The 22,034-nt window shown below is 38.4% G+C and overlaps 1 protein-coding gene across 13 annotated transcripts in view; it reads right to left on the minus strand.

Moving 5' to 3' along the window:
• The window catches only part of MYO6 (myosin VI), a 162,122-nt gene that overhangs the window by 76,632 nt on the left and 63,456 nt on the right, over positions 1-22,034 (minus strand). For 10 of the 13 annotated variants that reach the window (XM_015136778.3, XM_015136777.3, XM_077998908.1 and 7 more), the window contains exons 2-6: positions 15,874-16,037; positions 10,712-10,781; positions 4,817-4,890; positions 2,857-2,986; positions 490-595 (exon numbers count right to left, since the gene is read on the minus strand). In XM_015136778.3, coding sequence (XP_014992264.2) covers positions 490-595; positions 2,857-2,986; positions 4,817-4,890; positions 10,712-10,781; positions 15,874-15,990 — 497 coding nt within the window. In that variant the 5' untranslated portion in view covers positions 15,991-16,037. 13 annotated transcript variants of the gene reach the window in all.

Here is a 22,034-nt window from a genome sequence, read left to right on the forward strand (position 1 = left end):
TAGTTTTCCAAGATGAAAGTTCTGGAGGTTGTACAGATTGGCTGCACAACAATGTGAATATACTCAATGCTACTATGCTATACACTTAGAAATGGTTGACAACTTTTACATATGTATTTTTTTTTGCCAGAAAAAAGTCAACCTGGGCCGACCGAGCATGGTGGCTCATGCCTATAATCCCAGCATTTGGGGAGGCCAAGGCAGGAGGGTTGCTCGAGCCCAGAAATTAGCAATCAGCCTAGGCACCACAGTAAGACTTCATCTCTACAAAAAAATTAAAAGATTAGCAGGGCATGGTGTCATGTGCCTGCAGTCCCTGCTATTCAGGAGAATGAGGTGAGACAATCACTTGAGCCCAGGAGGTCAAGGCTACAGTGAGCTGTGGTGGTGACACTGCATTCCATCCTGGGTGACACAGTAAGACCCTATCTCAAGGGGGGAAAAATACGATCAACCTGCTCAAATATTTCAAGTTAGCTGAATACTCACCTTAGAACAAATTTTGTATTTTCTGTTTTACCAGCTCCTGATTCGCCAGATACAATGATAGACTGACTCATCTTGAGCACCTTCATGTCTCGAAAAGCTTTATCAGCTAGGGTCAAAATAAGACATTAATGATGGGCAATATATTAAATACAAAGTTAATAATAGAAAGTTCACTTTAGGAGCACTTACTCTTAAAGAAATCATAAACGTTCAACGTTAATGAAATTTTAAAATAAAGTCATTCAAAAGTGTTCAAATCATTTTAGAAGTATTTACTTTAAATATTCTATCTTATTATCCTAAAAGTCAAGTGATATGAAATCCAAACAAACAACTCTTAAGTTTCTGATACAATGTCTTGATATTATGGGCTATGGCTCATCTCTTCGCAATTCCAGAGCTGATCTGCAGAGGGATTTAGAAAATGGTCACTACGCATAACTAATGAAGTCCCCAGCGAAAAGCAGGAATTAATGAGCTTCCAATTAAGAAATCTGGCAACCACAAATTCGGCTGGAGAAAACAAAATACGTAATGGCAAAATAAATCTGTGGGTTTTTTTCCTATAATACAACTATTAAATTTATGAATCTTGTAGAATTTGTCAACATTTTACAATGACGCAAAATTAACAGCTTTAAGTTTCCTAGATTTACCACTGTTTATACACATAATTTTTAACTATCTTCATTACACTCCAACAATTTAGGCTATAAACTGTATTAAATGTCAAGTCTACACAGACAAGTTGAAACAATTTAATGCTGTTAAAGCAGTCTCAAACTAATACAACTGTAATTCAAAATTAGGTCATCACAATTTGGCTATATAAGACTATTTCTCACCTCAGACATGTGCCAAGAAGACTTTAGAAATGGCTTTTACTCTAAGGGGAGAATGCAAACCATATGCAAAAGTACACACATCCCAATGCAAACCATATGCAAGAGTACACACATCCCTTTGTCCAATTTATCAGCAGCCTGTTCCCCTGTTCCACCCCCCACCCATTTTTGGTTTTTTGGGTTTTTTTTGAGACATGGTCTCTCTCTGTCACCCAGGTTGAACGTGGTGGCACGATCTCAGCTCACTGCAGCCTCGATCTCCTAAGCTCAATCGATCCTCCCACCACTGCCTCCAGAGTAGCTGGGACTACAGGCAAGCGCATGCCTGGCTAATTTTTTCATTTTTTTTTATAGAGACAAGGTTTTGCATGTTTGCCCAGGTGGGCATTGACCTCCCAGGCTCAAGCAATCCGCCCTCCCAAGTGCCTGGATCACAGGCAGGAGCCATCACACCCATCCTCCACATGTTTTTAAAGAATCATTCCAAACACTTGTTTTTTAGCAGTAAAAAGCTAAAAATAAAAGCTCATCGATTTACATTTTAAACATGTAACTTTTCTCCAGTGATAAGTTTGCACGTATTCAGGTTCTAAGGGATTTTGCAGGCTGAACACACGATGCCTGTCATAGCTTCTTTCAGCCAAAAGTAAATCTGCTGCTGCCCTGGTAGAGTAATTATGTCAGCCATATTTACCCTACTTAGTAGTAGACAGCACACAGGTCAACCAAATCTGGAAGTGAAGTCTGGTTAGGCCAACACACAAGCATAAAGAGAAAGCCCAAAGAGAAACAGGCTGCACTACAAACTAGTTCCAACACATGTCACTTAGCTGCTTTATGTCTGAATGCAAAGGGTTAGCTAACACTTCCGTATTTGGTGGGAAGAGGGGTAACGGCTCATTCTGATCAAAAACCTCCACCCCCTAAGCCTCAGATCTGGAGGACTTCAAAATAAAAGAGAAGCTGAGAAAGGCAAAGAGACACTACTATTTTCCCACACAGGTTCTCCAGCAGTATGGAGCATATACTACTTTTAATCCTTTAATTTTATAAACCCCTGATGCAAGATGATGCCCAGAAGTCTGTTCTTATAGCTCAAATCTAGTCCAAGTAACACACTCACAAGGGATGAGCTGGGTAAGAAATGAAGGCCAGGACCTCAAAACTGAGAAGGAGGACACTTTTAAGATGCAGCTGATGGTATTAAAGAGCCTAAAAGTACCATTAGGTCAGTTTTATTACATCCTACTTTCAACTGGGCAGACATCCCTTACAGGACACAGGCATTTAACACAGATAATGATGTACAGTATGCTTGCCCCATTAGTTGACTGCAAAAGTATTCTTCCCCACCCTGTGTAAAATACTTGCTCCTAACAATGTTGAGATATCCAAGAAGTATACAGTTCCTCCAAAATACATGTTCAATTTATGGTATCTTTTATTAATCTAAAAGAAAAATTGAGTAAATCTGTACAATATAAAGAAAGACAAGAATTAAAATACAATTAAAATCACTTACCAATTGCAAAGACATGAGGTGGTCTTGTCCCAAGAGATTTTCCTTGATATGACTTTATTGTTTCTGAAGAATATATTTTAGGTATGTCAAAGTATGGATTCACTGCAATCAGAATGTTGGCGACATATGTCTAAATATGAAAAGCATAAACATAAAATTTTCCAATTACTATTTTCATTTAAAGATAAACAAAGCTCATAGAAGAAATAAAATACAAAAAAATCTCAATTATCTATATAACTAAGACTCCCAAATCAGTCCTAAATATTCCGAGTATTCCCTGATCTTTATAGGACCCATATTTCTCCAATTCTTAATAAATATTTGTATCTTACCAACCCATAGGCACCTCAAGTTCAGCATATCCAAACTCAAAATCATCTCTTCCCACCTACCTCTGCCTCAAAGAAAGTATTCTCCTTCCATGTGCTTCCCCAGGGACATGGCATCACCACCAAGTCACCACAGACAGAAATCTGAGTCTCTAGCTCTATCTCATTCAGCCTTCTTCTGTTGACTCTACTTACGAAATCTACTCCTACACCTAAGTTTTGGTCATTTGTATTCCTTACCTAGTGTATTCACCCTGCTACTGAGGAGTTTAATACAGCTCGTAGCACCTTCTAGGCCCATCCCTATCACTGAATGCCAAGGATTGATTTAGCTCTGTGGTGACCATTTGGTTCCAGATTTCTTCCAAACAATATATGCTAACCATTATCTAGAATATTTATGGGTTAAATGTTTAATGAGCAACTTAAGCTTGCTTTTTATTTTGGAATTTAGCACATATTAGATGTTCAACATGAGTCAGTTGATTGAGTAAATTTTGCCTCTAAATATATTTCTAATCAAGAATAGCCACATGTAAACTTAAATATGTTCTTTATTTAGTTGATTTTGAAAAAAATCAGGGAGAGAAGTAAAGTCTTAAAACTATATATAACTAGAAGATGGCAAGTACACTCTTTTGGAATAGAATAAATAAGTCCTATTTCCCAGCTGTTACTACTTGGACAGATGGCAGAGACTAAATGTAATTTAGTCAGAATTAAGTAAGTACAATTAGGCAAATTGATAGTGATATAAAAGATTAAGACTGTCATTTGATCTAGTAAGTGTCAAAGAAGCCATGTGTTTTCTTCGTTCAAAAATAATGAAGAGCCCCATCTTTATAACAGGAGAACTACAATGGGGTAATTCATCTCCAGCCACCAAAGGACTATATGGTTAGGTCATATTGTAATAAAGTCTCATGCATGCCCAAAGAATAATTATAATTAAAACATACTAGGTGAAGTATCCATCTGAATGATTATTTCAGATCATTGTTTCATTCAGAATGAAGCCCTATTTACACTGAAAGCATTTTCTTTCATTTTTGAATATTCTGGACTTTCAAGGTAGAGTATCTAGGGTCTAATGAAATTCAGCAACTAAATATTTAGGTTCTATGGTCAGCATTCCTGTGTTCTTAATATTTCCTCAGATACTACCTTCTATTCTAATTTACATTTTTTTCCTCATTCAAATTTTTAATTTCAATATACATTCCTTACAGGCTGCCTTATATTGTCTTCCAAACAATGTGGAAAGTGAATCAAACATATCTACAGACATACCAAAAGCAAAAAATCAAAACCAAAAACCATTATAGTGCTTTCAAAAACACTTAAACTGGACATTTTTAAGTCCAAAAGATACTAAGCAACACTCTGAATTCATAATTTCTTTCCACGAACACTGATTAAGTGCCTTCTATGTACCAGGCATATTTTAACCCCCCGAGTTCGAGTTGTAAATTAGAAAAAAATATTTGTCCTCACTAAACTCATACTCTATTCAAGAGGCTCAGATCAAGCATGATTTTCTGTTAGAAAATTTCAAGTGTGACAAAATCAAAGAGTGCCACTTGAAATAATTATCTCCACAAAAACTGACACCATAGGAAAATACTTACATAAATTCTGTCTTTACTATATCGAACTTTGATATTATGGAGCAGTGTGGCTTCATTTAGATACATTAGTGAACCTAAGACATAAAATTTATATATCATTAGAGAGTTGAAGAAAACAAAATAAAATAATACTATCTTAATCTGAATCACTTTGACTTATCCTAAAAATCAATTGTTAGGTTACATTTAACTCCATCTTTTTTAAAACCCAGGCTGATGTAAACCCTAGAAGCTGATTTAAAAGCGATCCAGTTTACATGTGTTACAGTGATATTTTTAAGTAATGAATTTTCAACTAAAGGAGTAAACCTAGTGAGTACCAAGTGAGTACTCGTTAATGAAGGTTGATTAAAAAGTACAATTCAAGAGGGAAAAAAGTACTATAATAGATAGCTCTGATTTTAATATACTTCTGACACAACAAAGTGATGACACTAATCCAATCTGATACTCAGAATTTCACAGATAAAACACAAAAGATAAAACTTTAGAATGGGAACACACCATCAAATCACTCAGGGAGTCCCTCACAACTGACGTAAGAAGAATCCTGGATAAATTATGTATGTCTTAACCGAGAATATGAAGCTAATTAATAGCAGAGTTTGAACAGATAAATCTTGTTTCTGTGACATCTGCTCTACTAAAGTGTCAGGGTTGACTCCCAATCTATTCTCCAAGTCCTTCAATCTCCTGAGCTCCATTTCTATCCCATGCTAGAGTAGACAAAAACCACTCCTCTTCTCAGCCACCTTGTTTCTGTTATTAGCACCACCATTTTCTCTGTCACTGAAATTGTAAACCTTGGTCAACACTAAAATCATCTTCTCTCTCCCTCCTTATTCTAAACCAGTTTCCAAATCTTTATGCCATGTAAGAAAGTATAGCATAGTGCCAGTTCATGGCAGGTACTCAAAGCATAATCTGAATCTCTCAATGTATCTCCTTTCTTTCCATTTCTACCATTCCAATACCAGTTTAGTTCTCATTACCTCTTTTGTGATCATGGTAGCCTCTTATTTACCTATTGCCTCAGTCTCTCTCCTCTTTAATCCAGACTTCTCAGCACATTAACTAAAGTAGAGCCCTCATCAAATCTCTCTCCCCATAAAATCATCACTGGGTCTCTATCAACATCCATATTCACGTCTGATTAGGGCTCTTAATAAACCTACATTCATGACCTTTTCACATAATTTTCCACAATTCACCTTAATACTAACTTACAGGCAGACTGAACTATTTATTAAATGCAGGTATCATTCATCTATCAGCTTCCGTGTAGAATATCCTCTACATTTCTAGGTGTCAAAAATCTACCTATTCTTTAAGATCAGTACAAAGGTTACCTCACAAATGACACTTCCCCATTCTCACCACCACCACTAGAACTACTATCTTCTTTGTAATTTCTTTATGGCTCTTACCACACACTGCCAGTGTTATGATAATTTTACGTATCTGGTTTTGTCTACTATATCAGATCCTTGGGGGCAAGATGCTGCCTGATTCATTTGTTTGGTCCCTCACTGAAATTGCTCATGTGCCTACACTGCATGTATGTTAGGTGTTGAACACACTATTCAACACCTAACCAATGCTGTCAAACAAGAGCCTCTTGCCATATACCTACCTCCACAGACTGCCCATGCATCTATACTCATTTAATGCAGCCAATTCACTTTCACCTCACTGCTTTTTTTTTTTTTTTTTTGAGACAAACTCTCACTCTGTTGCCCAGGCTGGAGCACAGTGGCACGATCTCAGCTCACTGCAACCTCCGCCTCCTAGGTTCAAGCGATTCTCCTGCCTCAGTCACCTCATTGCTTTCCAGTGCCACTTAGGGCAGAATAAAAGAGAGTAAGAAGTGGGTGGAGGCTCCTAACAGCTGAATGGCAGCTTTCCTTTGAATTGAGGAAGGATATAGAGAAGGTTAGGCAGCAGAGGTATTAACATATCTGGTTTGGGTATGAGGTCACCTACCTTTCTATATCCCTAATCTTCTTCCATCCTTGTCCCCTGGAGCCTGGTCTTCATGTTCCTCTTTCTTTATCCAAAGCACTCTGTTGAACCATTTTCCATCTCTCTCACTTTCCTCTGAAATACCTGGTTGCATGATGTTGTCACTGCTTCCTCTAAGTAAAAACTCCTAATCCTACAGTACACTTCCCCTGTGAACACTAATCATATAAGCCTACACAGACATGGGAATTACTACTTGCTCTCCTATCTTTACTCCTTCCACACTCGCCACCTACCTTTTCAGGGATGTGTGTTTATTAAACCAAATAAATCTCCAACTGATGAAATATCTGCTGACTACAGTAAGAGTTTGGACAGGAGGGTACTCCTCTGAAATCATGCCACACAGGCCATTCCATTTTCAAGAAGACACAGAAAAAGAGAGAGGGAGAGGAAAGTATTTGCAACCCTTGTTTTCCCAGAATGTGAAATGCTAAGTCCCAACTGCCTACATCTCCCTAAAGGTATGACCTAGGGATGTTCACGAGGGCCTCTCAAATAGCTTCCTGCTCTACCGAATAATTCCTTCTTCCTTTCCTTTCCTAGTAGTCAGTCCTAGGATTACTTGGCTTGGCTATTTACATGCAACTCTTTATGTAAACTGTTTACCTTTTATGCCTAATTATTAACAGATTTAACTATCCCCAAAAGAATATTAAAATGTTGAAACAATTTAACCTAAGACATATAACAAAATATTTGAATAAACAATTAGTTTCTTTATAAACACTTTTAATAAATAAGTATATAACAAATATATGTAAACGTTTCTAATGAAGATTAGGTATGACTTCATTATTAAATTTAGATATCTGACTAGAGAGTTGTCTCAGCATTTAAGATCCTGCTTAATCATTACAGCTCTGGCTCACTAAAAGAAAAAAGGAACCCACAAACAACTTCAATACAGAAGTCAATCAATTCTAAATATATGTTGTTGTAGATGACATTGCACTACTGAAAAAGAGACTGAGGCAACTTTTAGAATTCTTTCCAATTGTATTAATTTATTATTTAGAGACAGAGTTTCACTCTTGTCACCCAGGCTGTAGTGCAATGGCGTGATCTTGGCTCACTGCAATCTCTGCCTCCTGGGTTTAAGGGAGTCTCCTGCCTCGGCCCCCCGAGTACCTGGGATTACTGGCGCCCACCACCACGCTCAACTAATTTTTGTACTTTTAGTAGAGATAGGGTTTCACCAGGTTGGTCAGGCTGGTCTCAAAGTCCTGACCTCAGGTGATCCACCCGCCTCAGTTTCCCAAAGTGCTGGGATTACAGGAGTGAGCCACTGCGCCCAGGTGCTTTCCAATTTTATGCTCTATACTTTATTATTCTCAAAATCTAATAGACAATAATTCACGAAGAACATTATGTGCCATGAAAGTCATAGTAGCTCAAAATCAGCAGAGAAAAATGCTATTATTTTCCTTTTAATTACTGACTTCACATGCCCAATTTTCCTATCCTTGTGACAATAACCAACAGTCAAGTAAAACAGCAAAATTAACATACTAATTTCTACATATAAAACCCTTCACATAGAAAACTCAGAGCTATAGCTCGGTGCAGTGGCTCACACCTATAATTCCAGCACTTTGGGAGCCCGAGGCAGGCAGATCATCTGAGGTCAGGAGTTTGAGACCAACCTGGCCAACACAGTGAACCCCATCTCACTAAAAATACAAAAATTAGCTGGACATGGTGGCGCACACGTGTAGTCACAGCTACTCAGGAGACTGAGGCAGAAGAATTGCTGGAACCTGGGAGGCGAAGGTTGCAGTGAGCTGAGATCATGCCACTACACTCCAATCTGGGTGACAGAGCGAGACTGTCTCAAAAAAAAAAAAAAAAACTTAGACCTAAAAGTAGGTAACAAATGTTGCTACATTGTTAGGGCACTATTAAAAGACAACACATGGTGGGGTGGGAGTGAAATATCCTCATCATTGTCCCCACTTCCTCCATTAAAAAAAAAAAAAAAAAAAAAGACTTAACATGCCTCTGTTTCAGTAGAACCTTCAACACGTACTTCAGAACACTCTCTAGAGGCATCAATCATTTAATCTTCACATTATTACCATAATAGAAAGAAGAAAAGAATTTTAGAAATATGCACGTGAGACCCTGTGTGTGTGTGCATGTGTGTGTGTGTGCAAGTGTATAACACAAAGTTACCACTATAGTAGTAGCTTTGTGTTACAGTGTGTCATTCAGCAGAGGACAGTGGTATGGTGGCATGCGTCAGATGAAAGTACTAAGTGATAGAACCACTGCAGTTGGAAACCCTATATTCTAAACTCAACAATCAAAGCTGTGTTAATAATGTGGTTTCAGAAAACGGCCTTCAGTAGGGATGGGCTACTATCTTATGAGAATAGTTAACACCCACACATTAACATTGCTGCCATCTGGCATCACCAAGGAAACCACCTGCAAGAGGCAGCAAATACTGAGGTGGTGAAAATTTAAAAGTTAGACAAGTATAGCAAGACAAAGCAAATGGAGAGAGAATGTTTTAAAATATTAATTTAAGAAATGGATTAAAAACTATTCAAAACCACTTGTTACATTCAGAGACATACACATTAATATATGAATAGGATTGATTCCCAGTTCTGCATACCCAAGCAAGTTTTAACAGAAGAAAAAAAATTCCATTTTAGATATGGTAGAGTCTCATTCCTTATTATTTTATTCTGATTGCTATCCAAAAATGTATTATTTAATCAGACAAACTCTCCAGCAATTTTGGAAAGGAAGGGAATTCTACATTTTTTTCCTCAACGTCTTGCACCTAATAAAAACAGCTACCATTTATTAAGAGTCATTAGACGCTGTGCAAAGCACTTTATATCATCTCTAATCATACAATATACACATTACTTCAATTCTACAGATGAGAATTTCAGAAGAGAGATGAAATGCCCACGAGCACACAGCCTCCTAATAACATAGTCAGAGTCAGAATTACGCTTGCCTAACTCTACAGTTACAGTCCACGGCTCTCCCATTACTCCCACTATTCTATGCTGCCACCATTCTACATATGGGGGTTTCATAGGTTTACTCAAATGTGAATTCCAGAGAAAATCAATAACAAATCTATGCCTTTCTCTTACCTTTTCTTCTCAAATGGAGAGTTTGTAGTATGAGGTACCTTTAATGAAATCCATGACAACTGTACATAATTGTTAACACTACCTTTTTTTGTTAAATGGAGAGTTGTTAGTGTCAAGTACCTTTAATGAAATCCATGACAAGTGCACATAATTTTTAACACTGCTGCCCCCAATATGAAATGATTACTGCTTAATCTTAAAAATGTAAGAATAAACATTGGCCTGTTCCACAGAGAAAGGCTTTTTTCATCAAACATGCCAAGATGTTATAAGTCAAATTAATGCTGTGTTTTAATATAATCGTTCTGAAATTAATTTTTCAATTAGTAATTATATAAATTTTTTTAAATGCTTGTTTGCTTCAAATAGTGATGTTAAATGCCTCCTACCAACTGAACTTCCAAATTAGTGAACCACACATAGTACTATAAAAACCACCTGACTCTAGATAAGGTTCAATAACTTTCAAAACTGTTAAAAAGAGACCTTTAGCTCAAGCCTCACAGTAATTACCATTCCCCATATTTATACAACTCAAATAACACCAAAAGAATACCCAAGACTCTTTCACCAAAATGCAAATATGAGACAACATGGAGGACTCGAGTTCCTTCATTCACATGAACATTCGTGTCAAAAGACTAGATTGTTTCTGAACCAGCATAGTGTATTAGTAATATAACCACTAATTAATTGTTTTAAAAGAACAGTTCCCTTTTCTGTGCAGAGAGTTGATTTTTAACTTGGTACTTACAGTTATCTTCCACATCTTTTTTACTGTCCTCTTCTGCAGGAAACACTTGGTTTATGAGAGCCAAAAATGTCTAACAAGCAAAACAAATGCTCATTAAACTCAAGGCTTTTAAATAGTAAGAACAATAGAAGGGCTTAATTGGTTGCATACACTGTAATAGTGGCAACAATATGCTCTATATTAAAATATAATACAGATCCTACTGTTTAACAAGTTATTAACCCCAAAACAGAACAACAACTTTACTCAAAAATATCATCTACTATTACTGTGGATGTGAAATCAACAATAAAAATCAGTAAGTAAGTATCCTAGGCTCTAACACCTAGAGAAGGACAAAAAAAAGAGGTACATCAATATTAAATTTACATACATATGCTATTTAACAATTTTTTAAAACAAAATTTTGATGTGGTAGATACAGCAATTTTAGTGTTTTAAAAAAGGAAAAAGTGGCCAGGCACAGAGGCTCATGCCTATAATCCCAACACTTTGGGAGGCTGAGGCAGGTGGATCACCTGAGGTCAGGAGTTTGAGACTAGCCTGACCAACATGGTAAAACTCCATCTCTACTAAAAACACCAAAATTAGCCGGGTGTGATGCGGCACACCTGTAATCCCGGCTACTCGGGAGGCTGAGGCAGGAGAATCCCTTGAACCTGGGAGTTGGAGGTTGCAGTGAGCCGAGATCATGCCATTGCACTCCAGCCTAGATGACAAGAGTGAAATTCCATCTCAAAAAAAAAAAAATTAAAAATTAAAAAGTAACATTCAATCAGATATAACCAGAGGATTATATTAATAGTTATTGTTTCAGTAAAATATATTTGACACAAACTCCTGTACAAAAATCTGTCAGAAATACAAAAAGTACCCAAAAATATTTCGTCTGTAAAATTACAAGTATCCATGAATACTTATATTTATTTTATCACTTAAATGCTCTAGTAGACACTGTAGAATTAAGATAACATCTCATCAGAGAGAACAAATGATCTCAAATGACATCCAAAGAGAATTAAATTTTAATCCATGCCATTCTCACAGTTATTTAGAAGCTGACACAGTGCTTCTCAAACAATTACAATTACTCTTGTGGTTGAAGTTTCTAATTGTATCAAAGAAAACTGCAGGGAAAAATGGTTCAATTATTTTAAAATAATACTTATAGGGGTGTATGTAGTATATGTGTGTGTGTGTGTGTAAAGCTACAACTATAAAGAGTAAAATCCACGCTGCTGGGACTACCTCAACTCTAAGTCACCCAATGTAGAAAACTGTTACGCCATAAAAACTCTGGAAGTTAATTATTTGGAACCCAGTACACATGTTCTTAATGTTATAAATGTGGAAAAGTTTGTAGGACAGGCCACATAAGCAAAATTAACCCATAATGTACATTAAGTATATTAATGATAATATAAAACAATATATAATAATGATTCTATAGGAAAATGCATTCAGAAATAACTGCTAATGTCATATATGTATGTGCCCAACTTTCACAGCCATGGCAAGAGGGTTACGGGCTCCCCAGACTTCAGGGTTTAGTGCTAGCCTGGTAGGAGCCATGTCAAATTAAAAAGGTTCCAAGAAGTTAGATGATGAGGGGAGTGGGGCTGAGGGGAGGCCAATGACAAAGAGCTGCTGGAATGAGAAAGTTAAGAGCAGGCTAAAAGGCCAGTAAGGAGTCCTGAAAGGTGTTTTGTCTCCCTCCTGCTTTATTTCTTAAATTATCACCAGCCCCATCTTCCTCTCTCCTTAAAGAAAAAGTGTTTCATTAATTGTTTTCTCTTAGAGGAAGGAGGCTTTTTTCTGCTAAAAACATATCTTGATCACTCAGCATTAAACACCTACCACAAATCAAATACAGAGCATCAAGCTCTAAAAACAGAATAAAATAGGCCCTGCACTTGAGATTACATAGTCTAGTAGGGAGGGGGAGACAAGGTAAACAATTCTCTCCAATAAAGATTAAAGAAGAGCTAAGAATTTATACCACTCCTCAAAGGAAAAAGTAGTCAAAGAGTCAATTCTACTGAATGGGGGGAAGGGGGAGATGGGTATTCATCGAAAAACTTCATCAACAAGGTGACCTCAATCTTAAAGTAAAATAAGTATTTTCTAAGCAAAAGGATATGGAGATTGGCCAGGTGCGGTGGCTCACACCTGTAATCCCTGCACTTTGGGAGCCCCCCGGCGGGTGGATCACCTGAGGTCAGGAGTTTCAGACCAGGCTGGCCAACATGATGAAACCACATCTCTACTAAAAATACAAGAAATTAGCCAGACATGGTGAGCACCTGTAAGCCCAAGTACTTGGGAGGCTGAGGCAGGAGAATTGCCTGAAACTGGGAGGCAGAGGTTACAGTGAGCCAAGATCATGCCACTGCACTGTTGTTGCCAGCCTGGGCAACAACAGCAAAACTCTGTCTCAAAAAAAAAAAAAAAAAGAGTGGGTATGGAGAGTGGCACTCCAGGCGGAGGCAATGTGAGCAATGACACAAAGCACATAACATCACCTGGGGCATAGTAAGGACTTAATACTTGCAGAAGAGAAGGAGAAAGAGGAACACAAGAGTAAGCGTATGAAGCGGAGACTTGGTTGACAAAACATAAGACCAGCAAAGCAGACAGGGAAAAGAAAATGCAGACCCTTCTATGCCATAAATTGAGGGCTTCCGCCTACAAGGCTTCAGAGCAGCTTCTTACGACTGCTGCAAATACAGAATATGAAACCAATTTAGTGGATTAAAATAGCTTTCTTTTTTTTGAGACAGGATCTCTCACTCTGTCACCCAGGCTAGAGTGCAGTGGACACAATCACAGCTCACTGCAGCCTTGACCTGCTGGCTTAAGTGCTACTATCACTTCAGCGACCAGAGTAGCTAAGACGGGCATGTACCACCATACTCAGCTAATTTTTAAAATTTTTTGTAGAGATGAGGTCTCACTATGTTGCCCAGTCTAGTCTCAAATTCCTGAGCTCAAGCAATCCTCCCTCCTTGGACTCCCAAAGTTCTAGGATTACAGGCATGAGCCACTGCACCTAGCCTAAAACAGCATTTTTAAAAGAATAAAAGTTATTACAAATTATCAGAATGCATAGCATGTGCTAAGAATGTTTCTTTTGACCAACTGTTTCATTTACAAGTAAACACACACAAACACTACATACACAGTTGTTGAAATGTAAAATTTATTTCTTATAAATTCACACACACACATACCTAATGCAATGTGAAATCTATTTTACTATGGGTTGCAAACAAAAATCCTGAAAAGCCATTGCTATCATCAAGACATGTTCCTCACTCCCTCACCTACATTTCCACTGTACTTCCACTGCGCACACACTGCACAAAGGTGTGCATGACCAATCCACCCCTTTATGTACTTAATTCCTTAATTATATTTTGAAGCTGATGATCTCTAGGCAATGAATGAGCTAAGCAAAAGACTGCTTCTCTTAAGGATCTTTTTAACTGTCTGGTTATTATGGCAGTATGTTTATTAAGACCCTGATCAGAAAGTAGGGAGGAAAATTAAGATTAAAGGTAATCTCTGAGAACTTGTTAATCTTCAAAAAAATTTTTATGGAAAAAACATACACTTTAGTTCACAGAATTATCTACAGATCCATGAAATTTATATCACTTCCTAATGTAAACAGTTTTTATTGGTTCTACATATGTACCTGAATAATATTAATAAGGCATAGTATAAGCATATTAAAATATTTAAAATATGAAAAAGTGTATCCCCTTAAATCAAGTTTCTTCTATAATTGAACTGAATTGTTCTGTCACCTGTGGATACAATGAAATATACATAACAACTATATATATACACCTAGGAAATACACTCTCAATTTCATTTTGGCCTTTTGATTTACTGTGCTTATAAAACATGTTAAACAAAAATCAAAAACCTTCAAATATGCAAAGTAATCGAGCTTATTTTTTTAAACATGTATTGTAAGTACAAATAGTTACTTGTTAATAAGAGGAAAAAACCTGAAATACTTTGTCTTTCCTGTCCTGAGGGTATCTTTAATTGGCCTCCTCTAACATGGCACATTATACATTATGCATTTCAGTTCCTGGGTTGTTTACAGTAACAGAATAGTTTTCTCTGTGAAAAGACCTCATGAGAGATCCACCTTGTTTTTCTAAGGTTCCCAGAAGGATGGTAGTCATATGGCATTAGTTAACCATGTATCGTACAATATAAATTATTCATGAACATTTTCAGTCTAAAGTAAACAGAAATGACATCTACAAATTTAATTTAGTCAGAAGAACGGTTTACCAGGCATACTTGTTAAACTAAAAATTGTGGACATCTATCATAGGAATATGTATTACTGTGCAAAGATAGCTAAGAGTTGAAAAATAAATCAATGGTGGAACCAAAAGAATAAAAAGAGATTATTCCCTCTGGAAAACGTCCCCTCAGTCTCTGAGAATGGAGTGAATTTCCACAAAAACGACTGTATCAGTCTCCATGAAGACTAAAAGAGGTATTTACAATGATGCCTTCTCTGTAAACGATTCACAACTCCTAGTCACCTTTCCCTCAGACTTTCATTTTGTAATGCTGTCTAGTTTATGTCTACGCATACAAAGAAATAAATACCATGTGTACAGAACTAAAGCATCTATCACAAAAATGACAGCAATAACTTTAAGTGAACAAAAAATGTTTAAAAAACACTTTATAATAGAAGCGAAGGCAAAAAAGCAAAATCTGATAACCTCACATTCACTTTTCATATTTTTACTTTGTGACATGTCGATCACAGACACACTAATAACTTTAGTAATGTGGTACAAGAAATAAAAATGTCATTATTGTTTATATTTTATCATATAGATAGTTCTTAAGAATGAAAGGCTCACTAAGAACTGGATGATCAAAGGGATGTGAAAAAAACAAAGAATGAAAGGCTCACTAAATTTCCATCTGATTTTATCATAGGACACCATTTTTCCCCCAGGGCACAGGCCTCTGATTTAATCAAAGTCAGGAGAAAACAGACTCACTTACCAGAAATACGCTTTCCCAAATACCTACTTCATTAAGAAGACAGACCTATCTCTTGTGAAAAAACACCTATTTTTGAAAGAAATCACACTTCAACATCTTTCTGAGAAACTCACCTTGCCTTTCTGATTCAAGGGTTCAATTGTTAAGCTGTCGGGGCCAATATCCACAATGTTGCCCATCTGAAATCCATCTGTAGGGTGTGGCGCCCAAACGGGCTTTCCATCCTCCATTTTTGAAGGAGGATCCACTATCTCCTGTTTCCACTCTCCACTGTCACCTGTTTCAAAGGAACAAATACAGCAACATGAATCATTTTCGAAATATATATAAAACAAATAACGTATCTTTTTCAAAAGTTCACATGTAAATCCCAACTAACAAACACATCTACCCCTGCCACATAAAATCCCCACCTCCTCCCTTGCATCTTGCTGAACTCTGCCACCCCCCGGCTTTTTTTTTTTTTTTTTTTTTTTTTTTTTTTTGAGATGGAGTCTCGGTCTGTCACCCAGGCTGGAGTGCAGTGGCACAATCCTGGCTCACTGCAAGCTCCGCCTCCCGGGCTCATGCCATTCTCCTGCCTCAGCCTTCCGAGTAGCTGGGATTATAGGTACCCACCACCACACCTGGCTAATTTTTTGTACTTTTAGCAGAGATGTGGTTTCACCGTGTTAGCCAGGATGGTCTCAATCTCCTGACCTCGTGATCCGCCTGCCTCGGCCTCCCAAAGTGCTGGGATTACAGGCATGAGCCACCGCGCCCGGCCGCCTTTATCTACTTTTAGATGAGGCCAAGCAGAGGTTGTTCCACCCTCAGGTACACCTGCTCTACTACTGCCTTCCTTCAGGTATGACTGCAGTAGAGTATAACCTTCTGGCTAGAACAGAAGCAAACAACCATAGTTTTTACCAGTTGAGTGTAATTTATAACAGCACTCCCTTTTGCTACCTAAAGTATTCTGCATTTGCACAATAAATTAAACGGGCATAGGAATAGATATTATTATGGGGAGATAGCTAAGAGTTGAAAAAAATAAATCAACTGCAGAAGTAAAAGGATAAAAAGAGAGAGTATTATCTCTGGGAAACTTTCCCTCACTCTCTGAGAATGAAGTGATGTGCTCCCGAAGCTCATCCTCATAGAACTACTCAGCAGGCCATTTTTGTCGTTTTCTTATTTTCCACTGAGGTAAAACTGACATACAGTGAAATGTGCAAATCTAAGTATACAAGCTGATGAAAATGGACAAATGGATATAGCCATTTATGAAACACTCCAATCAAGGTCATGAGTGGCGGCTCACGCCTGGAATGCCAACACTTTGGGAGGCCGAGGCAGGAGGCCTGCTTGAGGCTATAGTGAGCTTAGTGAGCTATTACTGTATCACTGCAATCCATTCTGGGAGACAGAATGAGACCCTGTTTCTAAAACAAAACAGTTTTCTCATGACTCCTTTTGGTCAATAACCATCCCCCATGGGCATCCCTACTGTTCTGTTAGTTTCTGCCTATTTTTGAACTTCATGTAAGTGACATCACACAGTATGTATTCTTTGGTGTCTGGCTTCTTTCATTCAACAAAATGTTTTTGCTTTCAACATATTTAACTTTGTTATGTGTACTAGTCCAATGAATGATTATATCACAATTGTTCACCTGTTGCTCTGTTGATGAACATTTGGACTGTTTCCAGTTTTTGCCTATTGTGAATTCTAACCTAATTTTTCCATTATCCCTGTATGGTTTCTTTCATACTTAGCATTCTGAGATTTAACATGCATAATTCTGTCTATAAAGAGTAGCCAAAACAATCCATGACATGCAAAATATGTTGTTTTAATGAGCCTGGATGCTATGAGACTAATGTGTAACAATGAATCATCTAGTGAAAGATCCCAGATGTAGTTTCAGCATCTTCACAGGAACTTATTTCTTCACTACTTATCTGTATTTAAAAAGAAAAGCTAATTCATGTGCCATAATCCTCCTTTTGTGTGGCATTTTCAAATCTGGGATCCTCAGGTGGATGCTCTCGGGTGCAGTTTCACGCAAGTCAAGGACGTTCGGCATACAGTTCAGTCAAAAAGCAACTAACTATTGGCATGTTTGCAACTTGCTTGTTGGTTAATGTTATCTATGCAGTGGCTACAAAGTGAGTTGCTTTCCCTATTCAGCAAATGCTATCAGGTTTATATATAATTCCAAGTTGACAACTTAGATGAAGAGTCTCCATAGAAGTGAATCAATACCACTACTTCAGACTTACATCACCACACATACATCTATACTCTTTCCCTAATCATATCTAGTCCCATGGCTTTAAATAACCATTTATATATGAGTCAGTGCTCAAAGTCGGTGCTCTAGACGAAACCTCCATTGAGTTCCCAGATGTTTACTTGTCTACTGGACACCTCTTCACAAATGTATCTAATAGGTGTAATATAATTATTATGTTATTATTGCCATGGTCTACCACTCCAGCTTGCTCTTCCCTATATCAGTAAAGGCACTAACAACACTCATTCTAATCAAATCCGAAATCATCCCCAATCCTTGAGCTCCTTCCAAATTCATATCACTTCCTTAATGTTGTCAGCTTTACCTCCAAAAGGCATCACAAATCCACCTCCTTCTCTGCATCTCCTCTACCATCCTAGTTCAAATGAACATCACCTTTTACCCGGACTTCTGTAATCAACTCTACTCGTACCACTTCATACATATCACTAGTAATCCTACCAAAAGGTAAATCTAATCATTTAATTTGTTTCATCAGGACTTGGACTACTCCTCTCTGTGTCCTTAAGGCCCAGCACAGAGTAAGCAACTCAATATTCACTGGTAAATGAATGAATTGTTCACACAGTTTGGGAAGAGTAAAAGTAGGTGTAGACTTAGAAGAGTTGAAATATCATTTTCTTTCTTTCTTTTTTTTTTTTTTTTTTTGAGACTGGGTCTCTCTGTCACCCAGGCTATAGTGCAGTGGTACAGTGATACAGTGATGCAATCATGCTCACTGCAACCTTGACCTCCCACGTTCAAGACATTCTCCTAGTTCAGCTTCCCAAGTAGCTGGGACCACAGGTGCATGTAGCTAATTTTTGTAATTTTTATTTTTTTTATATACGAGGTCTCATTGTGTTGCCCAGGGAGGTCTTGAACTCCTGGGCTCAAGCAATCAACCTGCCTCAACCATACAAAGTGCTGGAATGACAGGCCTGAGCCACTGGGCTCAACCTGAAATATCTTCAAATCCTAGGCTCAGCCAGGCACAGTGGCTCACACTTGTAGTCAAAACACTTTAGGGGAAGGAGACAGAGCAAGATGGCTTAATAGAAGGCTCCAGCAATCATTTCCCCTTCAGGAACACCAAATTTAACAACTATTCACCCAAAAAAAGGCATCTGCATAAGAACAAAAAATCAGGTGAGCAATGTACCTGTTAAAACCAGTCCCCGGTTTTAACATCACATCAAAGAAAAAGGCACTGGAGAGGGTAGCAAAAACAGTCTTCAACTCTCAGCACCACCCTCTCTCTCCCTACCCCTTGGTAGCAGCAATGGTGGTGTGGTGAGAGAATCTACAGGCTTGTGGGAGGGAGAGTTCACAGAGCATTGAGAGAAGCCCTAGCCAGAGGCAAATAGTTCATCTCAGTAAGCCCCACTGCAGGCTAAATTGCTCTGGGATCCTAAATAAACTTGAAAAGCATTCTAGACCACAAGGACTGCATTTTCTGGGCAAGTCCTGGTGCTATGATAGGCTCAGAGCCACTGGGTTTGGGGAGCATGTGACCTAGTGAGAACACTAGCTGGGTGGCCAGGAGTGCAGCTCAGTGCTCTGTTAAAGACTCCTCCCCTCCACTTCAGAGGAGAAGAGGGAAGGGTAAAGCGGACTTTGTCTTGCAACCTGGATACCAATCAACTCAGTCATAGCAGAATAGAGAACAGGGCAGGTCCTGAGGTCCCCATTCCAGGCCCTAGTTCCCAGGCATTTCTAAACACACCCTAGGCAGAAGATAACTCACTGATTTGAAGGGAAGAACCCAGTCCCAGCAGAATTCATCACCTGCTGACTAAAGAGCCCCTGGGGCCTAAACAGTCAGCAGTGGTAGCCAGGCAATATTCACCATGGGTCACAGGTGAGACTGAGAGCTACGCTGGCTTCAGATGTGACCCAGCACATTCCCAGCTGTGGTGTCCATGGGGTGAGATTGCCTCTGACTGAGGAAAGGAAAAGGAACAGTAAGGGGGACTTTCTCTGGCAGCCTGGGTACCAGCTCAGCCAGAGTGGGTTAATGAGCACCAAGCAGGCTCCTGGGGTCCCTGATCCCCGTCCTTGACTCTTGGGTGGCATTTCCAGATGTGCCCTGGGCCAGAGGGGAGGCCACTGTTCTAAAGGGGGAGACTGAGGACTGGTAGCATGCACCACGAACTGACTGAAGAACTCTTGGGCCTTGAGTGAACATTTTGGCAGTAGCCAGGCTGTACTTGCCATGGGCCTGGAATGGTGGTGGCCATGGAGAGAGACTCTTTGCTTGAGGAAAGAGGAGAAAGAGTGGGAAGAACTTTGTCTGTGGCTTGGGTGCCAGCTCAGCTTCAGAGAATACAGCAGCAGGTAGATTTCTAAGGTTCCTGACGCCAGGCCCTGCCTCCCAGGTGGCATCAATCCAAAAGAAAAGGACATTAATGAGCAACAAGAAATCATCTGAAGGTACAAAACTCACTGGTAATAGTTAAGTACACAGACTATTCTAAAACTGTAATTGTAAAACCATTTAATACAACTACTATGGAGAACAGTTTGGAGGTTCCTCAAAACACTAAAAATATAAAGACCATATGATCCAGCAATCCTACTGTTAGGAATATACTCAAGAGAAAGGAATCAGTATATTGAAGAGATATCTGCACTTCCATTTTTACTGCAGCACTATTCTCAATAGCCAAGATCTGGAAGCAACCCAAGTGCCCATGAGCAGAAGAATGGATAAAGAAAACATGGTACATATATACAATGGAGTATTATTCAGTCATGAAAAAGAAAGATCCTGTCATTTACAACAACATGGGTGGAACTGGAGGTCATTACGTTAAATGAAACAAGCCAGGCGGAGAAAGGAAAACTTCACATGTTCTCACTATCTGCGGGAGCTAAAAAAAAAAAAAAGGAAACAATTGAACTCATGAAGACAGGGAGTAGAATGATAACTGAGGCTGGGAAGGTAGTGGGGTGGGGAGTAGGGATGGTTAATGGGTACAAAAATATAGTTAGAATGAATAAGATCTAGTATTTGATAGCACAAAAGGGTGACTAGTCAATAGTAACTTACTGTCATTTAAAAATAACTAAAATAGTACAATTGGATTGTTTGTGGCACAAAGAAAGAATAAATCCTTGAGTTGCTGGGTACTTCATTTACCACAATGTGACTATGGCACACTGTACACCTGTATCAAAATATCTCGTGTACCCCATAATATATACACCTACTATGTATCAACACACACAAAAAATTTAATTTTTAAAAAAAGCACTTTGGAGAAGCCGAAGTGGGAGGATCACTTGATCCTAGGAGTTCAAGACCAGCCTGAACAACACACCAAGACTTCACCTATACAAAAATCAAAAATTTTAAATATCAGCCAGGAATGATGGCATAGCCCTGTAGTCCTGGCTACTCAGGAGGCTGAGGCAGGAACATGACTTGAATCCAGTTCAAAGTTGCAGTAAGCTATCATTGTGCCACTGCACTCCAGCCTGGGAGACAGAGTAAGACCCTGTCTCTGGGAAAAAAAAAAAAAAAAAAACAACCTAGGCTTGAAACTCAGCTCCACCACTTTCTGACAAGCTCTTAAGCAAGTTATTTAACCTCTTCGATTTTTATCTTTGTCCTTATCCATACGGTGGGATATCACTTACCTTTCAGAATTGCTGCGAGGATTAAGTGACAAAACTGAGATCACTGTTCTACTGGCACCCAATAGATACTAGTCACACCCCTCCCCCTTTCCCCTTTCCTTCCCCACTATATCCCTTGTTTGAAGCCACCAGTGAGTTTCAAGACAATAGTTGTGGTCATTTTAAACACAAAGAGAAATTACAGAATAGACAAGAGGGATCATTTAGGAAAAATCACCTAATGTCACTGTGTGTAAAATTTGTGACAGTGAAAAAAAAGAAAAGAAAAATCACAGCAAAGCAAAACTCCCAAAGTCCAAAAAAGAATGGCAAATTAAACTTCAAACTACTTTCCTATTTTCAACTGTTAACTA

The sequence above is a fragment of the Macaca mulatta genome, chromosome 4 (assembly GCF_049350105.2).
Source record: "Macaca mulatta isolate MMU2019108-1 chromosome 4, T2T-MMU8v2.0, whole genome shotgun sequence".
NCBI lineage: Eukaryota > Metazoa > Chordata > Mammalia > Primates > Cercopithecidae > Macaca > Macaca mulatta.